At 50.9% G+C, this 16782-nt stretch overlaps 1 protein-coding gene across 2 annotated transcripts in view; it reads right to left on the bottom strand.

Annotated features, from left to right (window-relative positions):
• Itpk1 (inositol-tetrakisphosphate 1-kinase) overlaps positions 1-16782 on the bottom strand; it is a 134391-nt gene that overhangs the window by 85721 nt on the left and 31888 nt on the right. For both annotated transcript variants that reach the window (XM_075947667.1, XM_075947668.1), the window contains exon 2: positions 16620-16644. In XM_075947667.1, the coding sequence (XP_075803782.1) occupies positions 16620-16644 (25 nt within the window). The remainder of the gene's footprint in view (positions 1-16619; positions 16645-16782) is intronic.

Below are 16782 nucleotides of genomic sequence, written 5' to 3'. Positions count from 1 at the left end.
GGGTTCTTTGCTATGTTCCCTGGGTGTTGCTTTGCCCAGGACAGAGGCAGCAGAAGCTCTGGATAGCTAGAGACACAAGCGAGGGCTCTTATGGGGTCCCTCGGGTTCCTTCCCCGCTAAGAGGCCTTCTTCCCAGAGACGGCCAGGCCCAAGGTTCTGACCTCATCAAGCAGACCTTGCTGCCAGCGAGGCCTCTGTTGAAGCTGAGGGACCTCGGTCATTCTTGCAGTCCCTGGGACAGAGAGAGAGAAAGCACAGTGGCTCTTGAGACAAGTCCAGCCTCGGGTTTCCTGATCACCACGTGGTGGCTGAGCACCCAGAAGATTGGTAGAGCACCCACTCAGGGGAGGAGCAGTGAAGAAGGAGAGGCAGAGAGCCTGCTCGGTGAGGTGCTCTGGAAACTGCACCTGACCTGGTCTGAGGGAACAGGGAGACTTTCATGGCAGTGGTAGCTCTATGGTGGCCTATTCCAAAGCTCTTATAAAGAGAAGGCCAGTACAAGCAGCTACTGGGACTGGACTGGGTGTGGCAAAGCTGAGCAGAACCCATTCCTAGCAGATAAAAATGAAAGGGAAAGGAGTTAGAAAGACTACAGGGTAGGGTAACAACGGGACAAGGCCTCAGGTCATCCAAGGTTGTGAGGCAGGTGTGGACCTCACCATGCCCACAGTGAGAAGTCTCTGTGGAAAAACAGCCGGGTTCCTGGGGAATCTGCATCCCTCAAGAGCTGGGGAGCAGAATGAGGTGACAGGCAAAGCACCCTGAGGGAAGGGGAAACAGACAAGAGGAACAAAGTTAAAACACAATCTGGCATCTTAAATAGCTCACCCCAGCCAGAGCTGGCTACAGCAATACTTTCCACCCAGAGCTCAATCCAGAACCTTCTAACCATATGAGAACAAGGCCTCTGCTTCAGAGCCTCAGACCCCAGTGTTGCTGTGGCAACAGCCCACAAACACGGGGAGCCCGGGCTTCAGTCCTACAAACAACCCTGACAGATTCAATAAATATAAATGTACTACAGCAATTTGTGGGGAATTTATGAGAAATTAAAATTTCAACTTCGACAATAAACAACCCATTTCAGAATTTGCCCCACTTAAAGTTAAATAAACTGTGTGCGAGCATTTTTGGAGCATGATGATGTGAGGCTAAAAGCTGGCCTGGTGGGGAATGCCTCCTGGGCCGCCACACCAAGAGCACGCTACAGTGCGCATGCGCCTGCTCCTCCCCCGCACTCTCTCACCTGATCCTCTCCAAGCCAGGGGGGCCACAGCGAGGCAAGGATGAGGAACTCAGGTGTGTGTGACCGTGGCAGTCAGCCAATGGAACAGGGACTGACACTAGGTCCCAAGGTCAGGCAAGGTCAGAAGCAAGATGCAAACCTGCAGGTCAGCCCAACTCCAAAGCTCCTGCACGCATGCACACAACCTAATGTACACAAAAATATCACACGTAAGTGAGGCTGTATGCGGGGAGCTAGCTGAATTCTCGGGCAATCCGCCCTACTGAGATCTTCCACGGGGCTAGCCTCGAGCAGATCAAGAAATTCTCACACATTCATCACCCACAGGGTGGAGGGCTAAGATCCCAGGATTCTGCAGTGTGAACACGGCATCGAGATAAAAGGTTGGGGCAACAGGAAGGGATGGTTCCGTGGGGAGATCCCTCACTTTCAGAAGAGTCAGAGCTCTGGAAAGGCTGACAAGGATGGGACCCAAGATCCTCGTTAGTATAGTAGTAAAAAGAAAAAAAAAAGATGGGACCCAAGAGACAGAACAATCTCTTTACAGAGAGGCAACCAGGGCAGCCCACACTGCAATGGCAGTGGATAGGCTGTGGGGCAGTCAGGGAACCAATAGCCTTGAACTGAGGCCTTCTCTGTGGGAGACAAAGATGTGCAGTAGGTCATTCTTGTCAGGCCCGGTGGGGAGAAGGATCATGACCTGAGGGTCAGTAGAGTGATGGGAGAGCAGGTGCCACATGGTCCTGGCAGGAGACAACATCAGGCCGGAACCACCCTTCTTGCCATCTTTACAATGTAATCATACGGCCATCCATCTTCCAAAGCCTCAGGTGAAGAGAGTGAGTCAGGAGCTTGGTCATGTCAGAGTCTCACAGGACAGCCAAGAGCCTGGCAATGAGTCCTGGGTAAATTCCAGCAACAGGAGTATTGCAGGGAGCCAATCGCCCCTCCCTGGTCCACCCCTCCCTGTCCACATTCACGCCTTGCCTTGCAACCTGCCAACCCCAGGGGACAGAGAGGAGCAGCTAGATTGTGAGTGACACAGGAAGGAGGAGAGAGAAGCATGTGTCACGTTCATCCCGGTAGCACACGTGACACAGGCATCCAACACAGTGTTCACTCTCCACTATTCCCCCAGATGCCCAGGTTACGTGTCCCCTAGGAAGTATAGGTTACTTTAACAAGCTACAAACCAACAAATATTCATATTTCTGTAGCACACACAGTAACTATCACAGCCCTGCCCCCACAACATGAGAGCTGGACACTCACAGCAACAGAGGAGAACTGGGGCCAACACCCACCTAGAGAATCAAATAACCACAACAGACAGATAGAGCAGGAGGCAGCACTCACGGCAGCTAGGTGCCCTGTGAGAGCAGATTCCAGGATCTGGGCCGTAATTTGTTTAAACTGTGTCAATGAACAGTCTGTCTCTACAACTGAAGGATGTGTGACCACTGGATCCCTGGAGTGCGAAGAAATGGATTCTGCTCCTCTAGGCCACATAGGACGTTATGGATCTTCCAGAAAGCCATTTAAAGAAAGTCTAGAAGGTCAGAACACATAGAGAGAGGCAGCTCCAGAGGAGCCCTGATCCTACAGCAGCTGTGTGCTGTCTCAAATGCAAAGGGGACCATTAACAGTCCAGCTGTAGGGACTCCCTAGCTTACAGTCAAGGCTGAGTTCCGGCCATTGGACCGAAGACACTTCATCTTCTCCCTAGAATATGGATGGGCAAGGGTCCCTATGCCCATTGGCTTAGAAAAGACACTGAAGTCACATATATCAAAGTTGCAGAATCCCCTTGAGTGATGGACCCAGAAGATCCTGCAAGTACCCAATAGTTTCAGCTGTTACTCTCTTAGGCTCTGCTGCCTGGGCTGAGAAGTAGCCCAGGCCACTAGTCTCCCAAGCTCAATCACTGTGTGCCCCACCACCCTCCCCCACGTAAGGCTGATTCTGCCCTATTCCTGGGCCTTCAGTTCAGTCCCAGAGGCATCCTTGCCCAACCTGGCTTCCACTGACCTTGTCAAACACTGGGAATGATGGGAGGAGGGAAACCAAGGACTTCCTCCACACCAGGAAACCACACCCCTCTCCCACCTGAGTGGAGACACACCAGTCAAAGCCAAATTCTCAATTAGCCATGGGTGGGTTTCATAAGACCAGAGTCATATTGGTAGAAGATGAGCTGCTATAAAGTCCTTGCCCAGCATAGTCCAGAATGCCCACCTGAGCCGCCTCATGGCAGTGGGACTGAGATACACAAGTTCCTCCCATCTGTTCTTGCCTCATCTCAAGCTTCAGCCTGCCCCCATCTGGTCGATGGGTCCTAGAGAGGGTGTATCCACTTGCCCAGAACTGCACAGCTACAAAAGGGTACAGCTGGAACTAGGGGTGAATCCTAGCCAGTGGCTAGTGAGACACAGAGGAGCACCTTCCTCCGAAACCCAGCCCAGTTCCGCTGTTGGCTCACTGGGCAGCACATAGCAAGGGTGGCTCCACACGGGAAGCCTGAGCCTTGCCTAAAAGGGTTACTAACAAAAGCAGCCAGCAAGGGAAGGCAAAGAGAGCCTATCCCTTTGCTACAGGGCTCGTTCATGAAGGTACGGCCCAATGACAAAGGCATTCTGGAATTCCTCCACAGGTATGTCTCAGCTCCCAGACTTCAGTGCTGTCTCCTTCAGGGTGTCCCTTCATGCCCTGAACAAGGTCCCAGCCCAGGCCCTGCACCTCATTTCCACTGGATCAGCATAGCTTCCTGAGCAGCTCTGGAGGGTGACTAAGCCCCACAACACCAAGTTTCTGGGACGCGGCTGCTGGCTGGGCCCCAGCAAGCCGGCATCTCCTTATAGGGCATGCTTTATAGCCATTCTACAAAATTCAAGAGAAGCGAGAGAGATGCAGACAGTGATGCTGGAGAGCTCAAGTCCCCAGAGCATCTGCAGAAAGGCTTTCCCTGCCTGCTCTTATACCCAGCATCTGGGATCTGTGGAGAAGGAAGGGCCATTCTGGTTCCCGAGGGAGTCGGGAGAGAGAGGCAGAGCCAAGCTATAACTCCAGATTTGCAAACCCTTTGGAAAAGACAATTAACTGTTGTGCCTGGGACTCCCTAGGACCTCCCCAGAGAACCATAAATGGCATGCTGGGTTTGGGGAAAAGTGATGTTTTTGAAACTAGGGCCTAGCATCCACATCTCTGCACCCTATCATTGCTGAAAGAGAACTGAATCAGCCTTTGCCCACTAATGTACCCCATTCCTATCTCAAAGGTACTGTAGACCGCACAGCATCCACCCTTAAACAGGGGCGAGATCTGGGCTGCCAAATAGAAGCAGAGACCACAAGTCGGACCACTACGGAGAATCATTTCTGGTCAGCCCTACTCTGAGCAAAGTGAAAAGAGTGTAGACTTGACCGGTGTGTCTGATCCCTTCATTGTGGCTCATCCCCCACCCCCCCCACACACACACTTTATACTTGCTTTTTTTTTTTTCAAGACAGGGTTTCTCTGTAGCTTTGGAGCCTGTCCTGGAACTAGCTCTTGTAGACCAGGCTGACCTCAAACTCACAGAGATCCGCCTGCCTCTGCCTCCCGAGTGCTGGGATTAAAGGCGTGCACCACCACCGCCTGGCCTATACTTGGATTTTCTACAGGCCACTAATGACAACTATATTAGAACTTGCAAATGGTACTGGACTATTGCTTCCAAGACAAACCACATATCAAGCTCTGTGCCCACTTACTTGGCATTATCTCAATGCTTAGAAACCATGAGAGTGAGTCGTCAACCAATACTCCCATTCTACAGGGGAGGAATTGGAAACTCGGGGAGGTGAGTAACTTGTCCTTTCTTAAGAGAGAGGCCCAGTGAGCTTCACTTCAGGGGGCTCACCAATTAAAGCCCATTCCACGCCTTCGCGTTCTCCTCAGTAACAGCATCCTAAGGTCACTGGAGGTGACAATGTGCCCAGTGAAAACATCACACTCCCTGCCTGCCCACTGACACCAGGTGAGGCTCAGTTCTGATTCTGACCCAGGCATGGGCAGAAGCAGTAACACAGGGACTTCTGGGAAGGCAACCAAATGAGAACAGGTTTGGGTGAGTGCTCGGAGGGGGCCTATTCCCACACTGCCTCCTCCGCTCAGAGTGAGAACAAACGTGGCCGCTGCTCCAACAACATGAAGCCACACAAGGCCAGCAGCGAGGGTGGGATGTCACAGACAATGGTGTAGCACTCTGGAGCCCCCACAGCTCTGTGCTGTCTATTTCTGGCATCTTTAGAGTGGGAGACAAATGCATCATGTTTGCTTTGGTCACTGACATTTCTAGTCCCCTACTGACAGCTGAATACAATCCTACCAGTCCCCCTAGAAGAGCTTCGGAGATGCAGGACGTTGGAGAATTGCAGCTGGCCAGACAGAGCAGGAGAGTGAGGCTGGGACCAGATGGGCTCTGGCTACCGTCTCCTGTTTCTATTCTAAGTCTCTTTTCCTCCCCAGGTTAAAACTTCCTCTCTGTAACACTTACATGGTTCTTCAACGTGCTGAGGAAACAGCCTGTCATTTTGTTTGTTTGTTTGTTTGTTTGTTTGGCCTGGAATTTACAATCTCCCCCACTTCCACCGCCTGATTTCTGGGATTATAGGCATGTGCCAGCACCCAAGTCCTATCCAAGGTTTTTATTCTCCCTCCTGGGGACTTTCACCATGGTAACTAATCCCATTTTCCCATACGCACTAGCTGCCAGGAGGCTCAGAACTGCCCCGTGTGCTCTCATAGCGGAGGTGTTCTCCTGTCGCTGCCTGTAACCACCTTATTTACTAGAGTTTCCTTGGGAGGAGGAGGTAAAAAGTAAAACACACAAAATACCAGAAACCTTGCCACTCTAGACTGCAAAAACTCAGCCACCCCTTTCCGAGAACAATTAAATGGCAATTTACCTCACAAGTTAGTACTGTAAAAGAAGAGAGAAAATGGGGACTAAGGAGATGGATCCGTGGTTAAAAGTACAGGCTGCTCTTGCAGGGGGCCTGGGTTTAGCTCCCAGCACCCACAAAGTGGTTCACAATCATCTGTCACTCCACATCTAGGGAACTCTATGCACTCTTCTGGCCACTAGAAGCACTGCACGCATAAGGTGTACATACATACATACAGGCAAACACACACATTAAAAAAAATTTTTTTAAAGAAAGAAAATTATTTCCAGTTCATGTATGCAGTTGACTCTCTGTGCCTGGAAGGTTCTGCATCCAAGATCCAAACTTCAGATCAAAAATATTTGAAAGAAATATTACAAGCATGCTTACGACAAACAGACTATGTTTGTTCTTACTCCTTATTTCCGACATTGTGTTTACACTGCACTAGATGTGATAGGCAGGCAGAGACGGCTGGAGTGCACTGGTTACGTGCAAACACTATATGCTCTTTACAAGGGATTCTGGTACCCACCGGCGTTTCTGGAATCAGTCTCCCAAATGACGGATCTTTGAAAATGATGCCAAACATACATCAGCCCATGCCCAGGAAAGCAACAGCAAGCTTCGCCCAACAGCAGGCTACATACACCACCAAGTATAGATCACGCAGCTTCCATGGCACAGAGATGCATCACCACTATCCCCAGCAATGAAAGGTACCTTCCCCACAACCAGCGTGGTAACCCTGAAAGCCTCAAGTTTGAAACCATAAAATAGGTGTTACAGAACCAGAGAGGGAAAGGGGAAAAGAATAAGTTAGTAAAGTACAGGAAAGCAGAAGGCAATGGTAACCACTCTGAGGAAATGAGACAGTTAGGACGGTCTCCAGTCATTATTTCTGTAATATTAAATCAGTTTCCTGCTGATTTCCAAAGATTTCTTGGCAAAATGCTCCTAAATGCCAGAATGTACACTAGGCAGCCAAAACCCCCAGAAGAACAAGATGTAACCCATATTCCTAAAGAACTTACAGAAAAGGGCAGGGAAAGCCCCTAGCCTGATGAGACCCTGAGATGAGAGAGCTCAGATGCCTGCAAGGTTGGGTGCTCGGGGTAGCTCCCTGGAAAGGGAAAGCCCAAGAAGGCTTTAAGGAGCTGGTGACTGTGAGCCTGGTTTTGACAGAACAACGTGTGCCCACCGGATGGGAGAGGGGCGGATGTGGCCGGCTGCAAGAGCAGAATGTCTGGAGAACAGGGCATGTCTCAGGGAGACTCAGGGACACTAGGGCTCTGTACAGTGTGTTTTAAAGTCACACATGTGGCTGGGACTGGAGCTGGGTTTCCTGGAGCAAGGATCAACTACAAGGGTTTCATTGACCCCTTGAACTCTATGCCCTGGCACAATGGCAAACAGAAACAACACGGGGCTTGTTTGAGAAGGGACACCTAATAGCCGTGCAGTAGAAGGGCCCAGTGCAGGCAAGGGACCACAATGCCCCAGCGCAACGGGACCGCAGAAAAGCACTGGCTTTGAAAGACACAAAGCCAGCAGTGGAGTCTAAGGGTCAGGTGACAACGTGGAGGACACTGTGCTACCTGAGCCAGCCTACACTAATGTGGAAAAGGCTAAACTTGCAAACTCAAGACAAGTACTGTGGTGCGCACCTGTAATCTCCACTTAGGAGGATCAGAGTTCAAGGCCAGCCCCAGTTACGTAAGGCCCTGATTTACACACATACATATATACATGTGAGTGAGCATACACACACGCACATGCACACGCGCGTGAGCTCTCAGTAAATATAGCATAATAAATTAATTAAGGAACCTAAGAGATGGCTCAGTGGGTGGAGGGGCTTATGCTCAGGCCCAACAACTCCACAAGGCAGTAAGAGAGAATCAACTCCTGAGATCTGGGTTCTGACCTCTACAAGCACTCCCTGGCACACCAGCATTGCATTCACACACACACACACACACACACACACACACACACACGCACGCACGCACGCACGCGCACACACACACACACGCACACGCACACACACACACACACTACACAAACACACCTAGTAAATTGAAAATAATTTTTTAAAATAATAATCTGAATTCATTGGTGTAGTGGCATGTGTCTATAATCCCAGCTAATTGCTGGGGGAAAGATCCCAAAATAAATGTGCACATTTCCTGTGGCCACATCTCTGTGACAGCAAGCGCTCCTATAGAGATATCATGGCAAACAAGCCTTCTGGGCCCAGTGACTCCAGCCACATGTCTGAGTACCACTCCAAAGGCCCAGACTCTACAGCTGGGCACCATCCTCTCCTCGCCTCCCAGAGGCAGAGGCAGAAGCAGGAGGAGTGGGATACAGCCCGGCCACCTGGCAGCCCACCCTTTCCAATCGACTTCCCAGGAGGGCAGGACAAGTCTCAGTCTCTATCAGAACATCTCTAGGTGATGTGACAGGACACTGAGACAGCATAGAAACCTGGCGGCAGGGAGGTCTCCCTGAAGTGGTGCTGGCCATATGTGGACACACGCAAGCTCCGGGGAAGGCATATGAGACGCGTTAGGCTATGCTCTCCCAACTTTGGAATGCTGTGTGGTTTTCCCATAATAGAAAGCTTTAAACATGATAATAAACAAAACTAGAATCTTACCGACTGCCTTCAACAACTTCTCCTCCTTCCCCTCCCCACAACCTGAGGCAACTACTTGCCTTTTCTGTTTCCTCGTTTAAAACACAAATGACAATTTTATAAGCCTATCTGAACTATATATGAGGACCTGAATAAATTTACATGGAATTTTATGCCACAGCAAAAAATGTGTGCTCCATCAAGGTCATTACCCAGAGGCAGGACGCTGAGAGGGTGACCACAAGCCATCCTAGAACCGCCTTGGGCCTCCCTGGGCTGCCTAGTGCCCTACTTCTAGTACAGACCCAGGCATGAGGGACACTGTGGTAGACACTGGGTGGGAGCACTCAGAATGCAAGCAAACCGTGCCACCGTGGCACCTTAGGATCTAAATGCCTCAAACTCGGTAAGGTTACTTCCAGAAATCCATCCAACATGAACACGCTACTCAGAAGTGAGAGAAGAATCTAGAACTGCTGCTAACCAACCAGTGCTGGCAATGGCTTGACTCTCTATTCACCCATCCTGCAAGCACAGGGCACAGGCTGGACCCAGCAGCTTTCCCAGAACCATCAACTTCCAGCCTCAGGAAGACAACTAAGAGGCAGTTCCATCTGCAGGAGAAGCAGGGAGGGGTCACAGGCAGGAGGATACCTGAGCAGCTCTGAAGGCACACAGAGAAATAGCAGCGGGGCTGGGGAGGGAGATGCAGCCTTCCTACTCAATAGAAAGACAAGGTACTTGGTGTTGTTTGGAGGTAAGCAGAAGACCATGCATGCATGCATGCCTCCTGCCTGCAACTGTGACAGACAGCTGTCACATCAATACACCATTCCTTTAGCAGCAGGTCTGCCCCTGTGCTCACCATAATGGTGCCCCAGTCCCATGTGGCTTCATACGGTCTGCACCAAATGTCTCCAGCTGTAGGATGCACCAAGATCACAGACTCAGATGGGGCTGGGGCATTCAAAGCCTCCCACAGTTCCAGTAATGGTGGATGGCACCTCAAGAACCACTTTAGAATAGTGACTTCACCCCAGAACTGGAGGCCACCTTCCAACATACCCTTGCTTCCGCCTCTTCCAAATGCTCCCTCCGTCCCTTTCTATTTCCCCTTTTGCTTCTCTTTAGTCTTATGTGACACACTTGCTTGCCACACTCCATTCAAGGACAGTTTTGACAGCAGACCAGGGGCAAGTAGATCCTGTGGACGCCCAGTCCCAGCTCAGCTCAGCGTAGCATAGGAAGACCCGGGTTCCGGATGCCTGTGAATGCAGACAAGGCAGGCACAGGGAGCCTGCTTCCCTAGCCACCTTCTCCCATCTGGACAGTGGAAGCAGAGCTTTTCTGTTTTAAGGATTTCTCCTGGTGACTCAGTGAGTCTGAGGCTGGAGAACAGAAAGGTTAGACAGAGCTGAAACCTGCTAGCCACTCAGGACCACTCAGGACTGTACGCGTCCCTTCCAGGAAGCCTGGGAAAGCAGGGTTAAGATAAAGTTGGTTGCATGGTGGGTAATTCAGCAGCAGGGCATTTGCTAGGACGTGTCCATCCTCAGCAAAACACACACGCACACACACACACACGCACACACATGCACACTCATGCACACACACACAAACACCCCAACTAGAACAGAAGCCGCCTGGCAAATGCTAACACCACTCAGCAGCCATCTTTAGAATGTTCTCACACTGTCTTCCAAGATGGGATTTTTTTGTTTTGTTCTGTTTATGGAGACCGGGTCTCACTACGTAACCCTGACTGGTCTTGAGCTCACAGAGATCTGCCTGCCCCTTGTTCCACCGTGCTGCTATTAAAGGTCTTCCAAAATAAGAATTTTTTTTTTTATGGCTACAAAAACCTGGTACAAACAGACACTAATTTACATAACATTTCCACCCCATGTGTCATTATTAAAAAAAACATAATGATGATCATAAATTTGTTACTTAACATATCCAAATAAGTAGCTGAGTGAAAATAATTTTCTGCATTTATAAAAAAATAATTCATACCTTCACTGAAACAAAACACATAAAATTTGTCTTAAAAAATTGGCAAGCTAAAATCCTTAATAATTAGAAATTCAAAAGTTCCCTCTGGTGAGGCAGCCCAGCTTCTTCCAAAACACATTTGCCCCTTCACAGGCCACCGTGCTCACTGCGAAGGTGACGTAAAGTGACAACTATTCCTCCAGCACTTGTCAGGGTGCCAAGTATCGACCTCTTTTAAAGAGGAAGAAGCTGAAATCCCACACCCAGAAATCAAACTGGCAGAAAATATGGCCCAGGATTAGACCTCCTCAGAGAGCCAGATCTTGTCCGTTACTGGCCTCTGATGGCCGCATGAACCTTCTTGTTCAACGCCAACATCCCAGGCCTGTGGTGGTCATCCTTGGAGGTACTGGTCTGCTGAGGGTCAGCTGTGGTCAGGTGGTCCCCAGAAAGTCACTACAATGGGAGTGACCAGAAGCTTCCCACAGGCTCTTTCCTGCTCTAAGGGAAGAGACTGAAATGAGCTCCAGAGCACGGGGAAAAGGGAAGAGCTAAAGGAACGGCATCTCCATCTGGAAACACGGCCTGGCACTGGGGACACTGGAGAGAATGAGACAGCAGAGGAAACCTAACTGGGCTGACCAATCTATACCTTTAATAAACCTATTAAAATACACCCGAAACTAGGCAAAAACATTCTATGAGTAACATTTGCTGAACTAGGGAGTGGTGGCGCACGCCTTTAGTTCCAGCATTAAGGAGGCAGAGGCAGGCGGATCTCTTTGAGTCCGAGGCCAGCCTGGTCTACAGAGTGAGTTCCAGAGCTACATAGAGAAACCCTGTCTCAAAAAACCAAACCAAACAATGAAAAAAACATTTGCCGAATCGGAGAACTCTGTCCCCTGAATTCAGCACAGCTGCCTGTCATCATCCTTTCTTCCCTGGCTGTCCTTCCTCCTGCCCCTGGAACCCTGGAACCTAGGAACAAGGAACACCTGGGGGCCATTCGGGTACCACATCTGCCACCTGGCCTACCGCCCTTTGTTGCCATAGTAACTACAGCCAGCCTGCATCTCCCCTTAACAGGCTGTAACCCCAGGTTCCTGCTAGAGACTGGCTCTTTCCTGAGAACCTCCCTGTGCCCTCCAGGGAGCTCTTCCCCCCCACACTCAATCACAGTGCACTTCTTTCCCATCCGATGCCCCTCAGTGCCAGACGCTGCCCCCACCAAAGTTCACCCAGCTCCTCGGTGATCTGGACTCTCCCATTCTCTTCAGCCTCTTGTCCACCCCCTCAGGACCCAAAGCCCAATCTCCCTAGACTACTAATCCCCAACAGACACCTTTCCCAGCCTCCAAGTCTGGATGCAGGCTATTCTATGTCCCATGATGCCAACCTAGTAATGTCTCATAACACTTAGGCCTCAATCACTCCTCATGAAGAGGTTATCACCTCCTCTACAGGGCCTTCCCATTGCCGCCTACCTCTTCCTTGCTTCATCCCCTCACTGCCCCAACAGACCACAGAAAGCCTGCTCCATCCACAGGGCCTGCCCCTCAACTCCCATGTTACACCTCCACCCCTGAACTGCACCAGCAAGGCACAAAGCTCTATTCCAGCCCTGAGCACATTGCCCCCTTGGAGCTATATGGTCGGCTAGCTTCTGCTTCTCACTCAGTCTTGCCTTCCCTTGGATGCTTGATGTCTGCCAGCTTTGAGGGCAGGCTGATTGCTCTTCCAGAAGACCCCAGTTCAGTTCCAGGCACCTACGTGGTAGCTCACAACCATGTGTAGCTCCAGTCCCAGGATACCCAATGCCCTCTTCTGGCCTCCGCAGGCACTGTATGCATGTGGCGCACAGACATAGGTACAGGCAAAACATCCAGACACATTTAAAAAATAAATTAAGTATCTCAAGTGGGTGATGGCTTGGGAAGGACTCGGAGAGAGGCCCTGCTCCCATCTGGGGAAAACTTACTTGCCAGCCTGGCAAACAGTGGCTGCCCCAAGACGAGGTTTCACAATGTCTGAATCTGCCAAGAATTTGGAAGGAGGAATCTACAATTGGCTACTGTACTTTTCACACTTGTGGCTTACTCATTTGCATTTGAAAATAACAGCCCAGGCTAACAGACCCGTGGGGTGGAAGCCAGGCTTCTGTTGGGACAGGGGCTTTGCCAGCACGCCAGCTGCAGGTGGGCAGGGTCTTCTCGGGTCTTGCTACACTGAGTTTGGGGTAATGAAATCCTGCAGAGAAAAGTGGCTCTCCTGAACTAGTCACAGACCGGACCAAAGAAACACAAGGTTTCTAATGAGCCCTCAGAGAAGCCCAAGACCCACCCTGAATCCAGTAACCTCCATCCCCAGAGGCTGTCTCCGCTCAGTACTTAGCACCTGGCCAGTTTAGCATCTATCTGACTATGTTAGAACCTTTCAGAAAGGGGTGGGGGTAGGCAAGTCCTGATGGGTCTGTGGGCTTGGACCATGCCTCTCAGACAGGCCCTACTGAGATAGGACATACAACTAACCCCCACCAGTCAGGCTCCTTCCCTGGAAGACTTCCTGACAAATGGGGTGAAGGTCCCAATATCTCTGCCCCTCTGGGCCCCTGGTCACCTACTGTAGACTGGCCCACACAGGTGTCCAGGCTGTCAAACAGAGAGCAATGCCTGTTCAGTCCTCACCTTGTACTCATCCCTTGGGTCCTGCCCAGTGCCTCGCACCAACACAAAGCAGGCTCCTGCTCCTCCTGAGACCCACATGGGGCACACGGGCAGCCTCCTCCCCCTCCTGAGCTCCTGAGCTAACCTGAACAGAGAGTGGCAGAACTCACAGCAAATCAGATCAGGAGAGGCCAGGCAGCCAAGGACAGCTCACCAGTCCCCCTAGGAGGACCTGCAGAGCCTCTCGATGGCCTGTCGCCATCCCTGTCTGAGGAAGTACCTGGTTCTGAGATGTAAACAGCCTTCAAACCAAACCCCAAAATTAATGTTTAAAACTGTCTCCATCGGCACGTTTTTAAGCTGACATCTGAAATGTCCCGTAAGTTTAAATACTTGCAGAGGATGTCATATCCAACATGATATAAATATTAACATTAGAAAATAAAACTGTTACTATTTCTCTTTTAAATGGTCCAACATGGTCTAAATACCCTGGTGATCTGCAGTCCACTGTCATCTATTTCCAGGTTACATAATCAGGGCCTTCTCAGACAGCTCGAAACCAAAAACTACTCTTTTTTCTTCTAGACTAATTTCCAATCCTCTTCCCTTGGAGATGGCTAAGCTGTCAGGGTATTTTATACGGAAAGTTTCTCACGTGTTTTTCTACCACACTGCTGAGCTATGTATATAACTGTTCCCCCTTCAAAGGCTTTCTGTACGGTCATAAAGTTCTCACATACAGCACAAGTTTCCTCCGAACTAAATCATTATCAGTAATTGATCGACATGACCAACATATGCTCAAAACAAATGATATGCATAAAAAGAAAACTTTATTAGACGTGCAACTTTGAGGAGACGGATGGGACTTTTTAAAAAGTCATTTCCCGCAACCACAAATGAGTCTTCCCAACTGCTAGAGTTTTAATTCTATCTCCAGTTTTCAGTTTTTATAGGAACAAGTGTTAAAACTCACGGGGAGGGGAGATGAATCATCACCCGTGAGCCAGCCAGCAGCCAACTCCACCGGGCCCTCTTTCACTTTTGTTACTAGCACCATGGATCCACCTCCAGTCATTACTGCCAGGGGTTACAACGACCTGCTGCCTCCCTTGATGACGGAGGGCTGTGTCCTGTGGTCCCACACTGGGCACAGGTCTTCAGGGCACCAGCCTCTGCCTGCCAGGCCCAGTGCCAGCCTGTCACCTGGACTGACTCAGTCCTCCACGATGCTGGGACAGGTCTGCCGACTGCCCCGGCTGCCTTGCTCCTCATCTCCAGAGACGCTTCCCTGGCAGGAGTAGCTGAGGCAATCTGCTAGTTCTCGCTGCTGCACACTACGTGTGCACACCCACGCCTGGGAAAGGTTACACACCAAAGCTTCTTTAGAACAAAGGGCCACTTCCTGGGTACACCACAGTCCCCATAAATGTCCATCACTGATGCTGCTGCAGTTGCCAAGAGATAACAGAAAGAGAAATGACTTCTGGGACCTGGATAAACAGGCAGGATCTTCCCCAGGTTCCTCATGCTTAGGTCCTGGACCCAAGGCCTATCCATTTAGACAATAGTGAAAGACCAGCAACACCAGGAGGGCAGTAGCTTGTAAACCGGTCATGCACTAACACAGAAAGATGACCACAGAGCAGGCTAGCCAGACAAACTTCATCCTCACTTCACCACCAAGCAGCTGTCGTCTCCAAAGCTACAACATCGTGAGATACCCCCTCCCATAAAATCAGGACCTGACAAAGGAGATGGATGCTGAGGGGGTGGGGTATGGTCCCCCTAATCCTCTAACTCACTCTCACCTAACCCAGTGACTGGCGCCCTGCCTACCTCTCACTGGGATGTGGTGCACAAAAGCCCAGCTGATTCGGGAAACCAAGCCAAGGTATTTGGCTTCCAGCTTCTTGCAGAGTCTCCCTCGGTGTGTTCGTGTTCGTGTTTCAGAGTTCTCGCGACTCTCTGGGATGCCAAGAGGAGGTGCGGGGAGAGGCTTCACCATGGACTTTTAGAGGCCAGAGTAGAAAGTACCGGGTTTGGCTTCACTCTGTCCCCAGCCACCACTCCTCCCCTCAAATCATCACCCAAATGAACAACAGACACATCTTGAAAGCTTTCAGAGCCCTTTTGCCTGGCACCTGCTAAATCACGGCTCCAGGCTCCCGCTCCACCCCCAGCCAGAGTATAGAGATCTCAGGCATGCCAGGGAAGAGCCTGTCTGGGTGGGGAAACCCTTTCCTACAGCTGCTGAGCAGGGACCTCCTGAAACTGAACAAACCAGGGCTCTAAGTACTCTGCAGCAGGCTTTCTAGACGCTTCCTTTAGATGTCTGCCATCAGCCTTGGTCAGGTCCCCATCCTGGGTGACCCGCTCTCTGCAGGGCAGGCAGATACTGCTATCAAAGCAAACGGGAGGGCAGACAGCCTAGAACCAGGACAGTCAGGTTCATCTTGGCAGGGACGGCGAAGGCGACACAGGGAATCAGGCACAGCTTGGTGCACCTGTCATAACCTGCCCTTCACTGTGGGTCTGTATTTCTGGGCATACATGGAGGTAAACACCACTCCACCATCCCTGGAAAGACATGACCGTAAGGGCCAAGGTCTTTTACCAGAATATCAAAAGGTAATCCCATGCCCAAGCTCTCTCGGAGAGATCGAACCTGCCGACCTTCCTGAGGCGGCTGCGGTGGTGCCTGGATAGCCACTTCAGGGCCATCCCCCCATTCTTCTCTGGCCCTCCTTCATTTGTCTGTACTCTCTTTCCCTTCCCATCGTTCATTCTCCTCCATCCAGCCTTCTTCCTTCTCCAGCCAAGGAGCCCAAGACTGAGCAGAGGACAGGATGGCAGGACACACAGCCAGTCATTACTGTCCCCTCGCCCTTCCTAACACCAACCCAAGTGCCATGATCCCCAGGACTCCCGGCCCTGCCTATTCCTCACACTGTAAACTCTCCAAACGCTGGCAGCCACCAGCCTGAGTCTGGACCCAGCTGGGGACAGAAGCTGCCAGATCTCGACGGGATGTCACAATCCAGGCACCCATAAAAAGCGGCCGACCACCCAATCTCTCAAGAAGACAGATTAAGCATGCTGAGGTCACCACACAGAAGAAACGTGGAGATGTAATCTGTACTCACCTGCACGACCTCTATCCCTCGCTTCCTGCGGAGAAAACAAAGAAGACAGGTGTTACTGCAGCCAGCAGAAGCATCCTCGCCAGACCACCCCACAGCCAGCCGAGAGCCAGAGTGGGACTGACCGAGAGAGCGGCACACTCAACGCTCAGGCCTCTCCGGCCAG

Source organism: Microtus pennsylvanicus, chromosome 14 (genome assembly GCF_037038515.1).
Source record: "Microtus pennsylvanicus isolate mMicPen1 chromosome 14, mMicPen1.hap1, whole genome shotgun sequence".
Classification (NCBI taxonomy): Eukaryota; Metazoa; Chordata; class Mammalia; order Rodentia; family Cricetidae; genus Microtus; species Microtus pennsylvanicus.
Note: the sequence above shows the minus strand (reverse complement) of the source record. Positions and strands in the feature narration are given on the sequence as shown.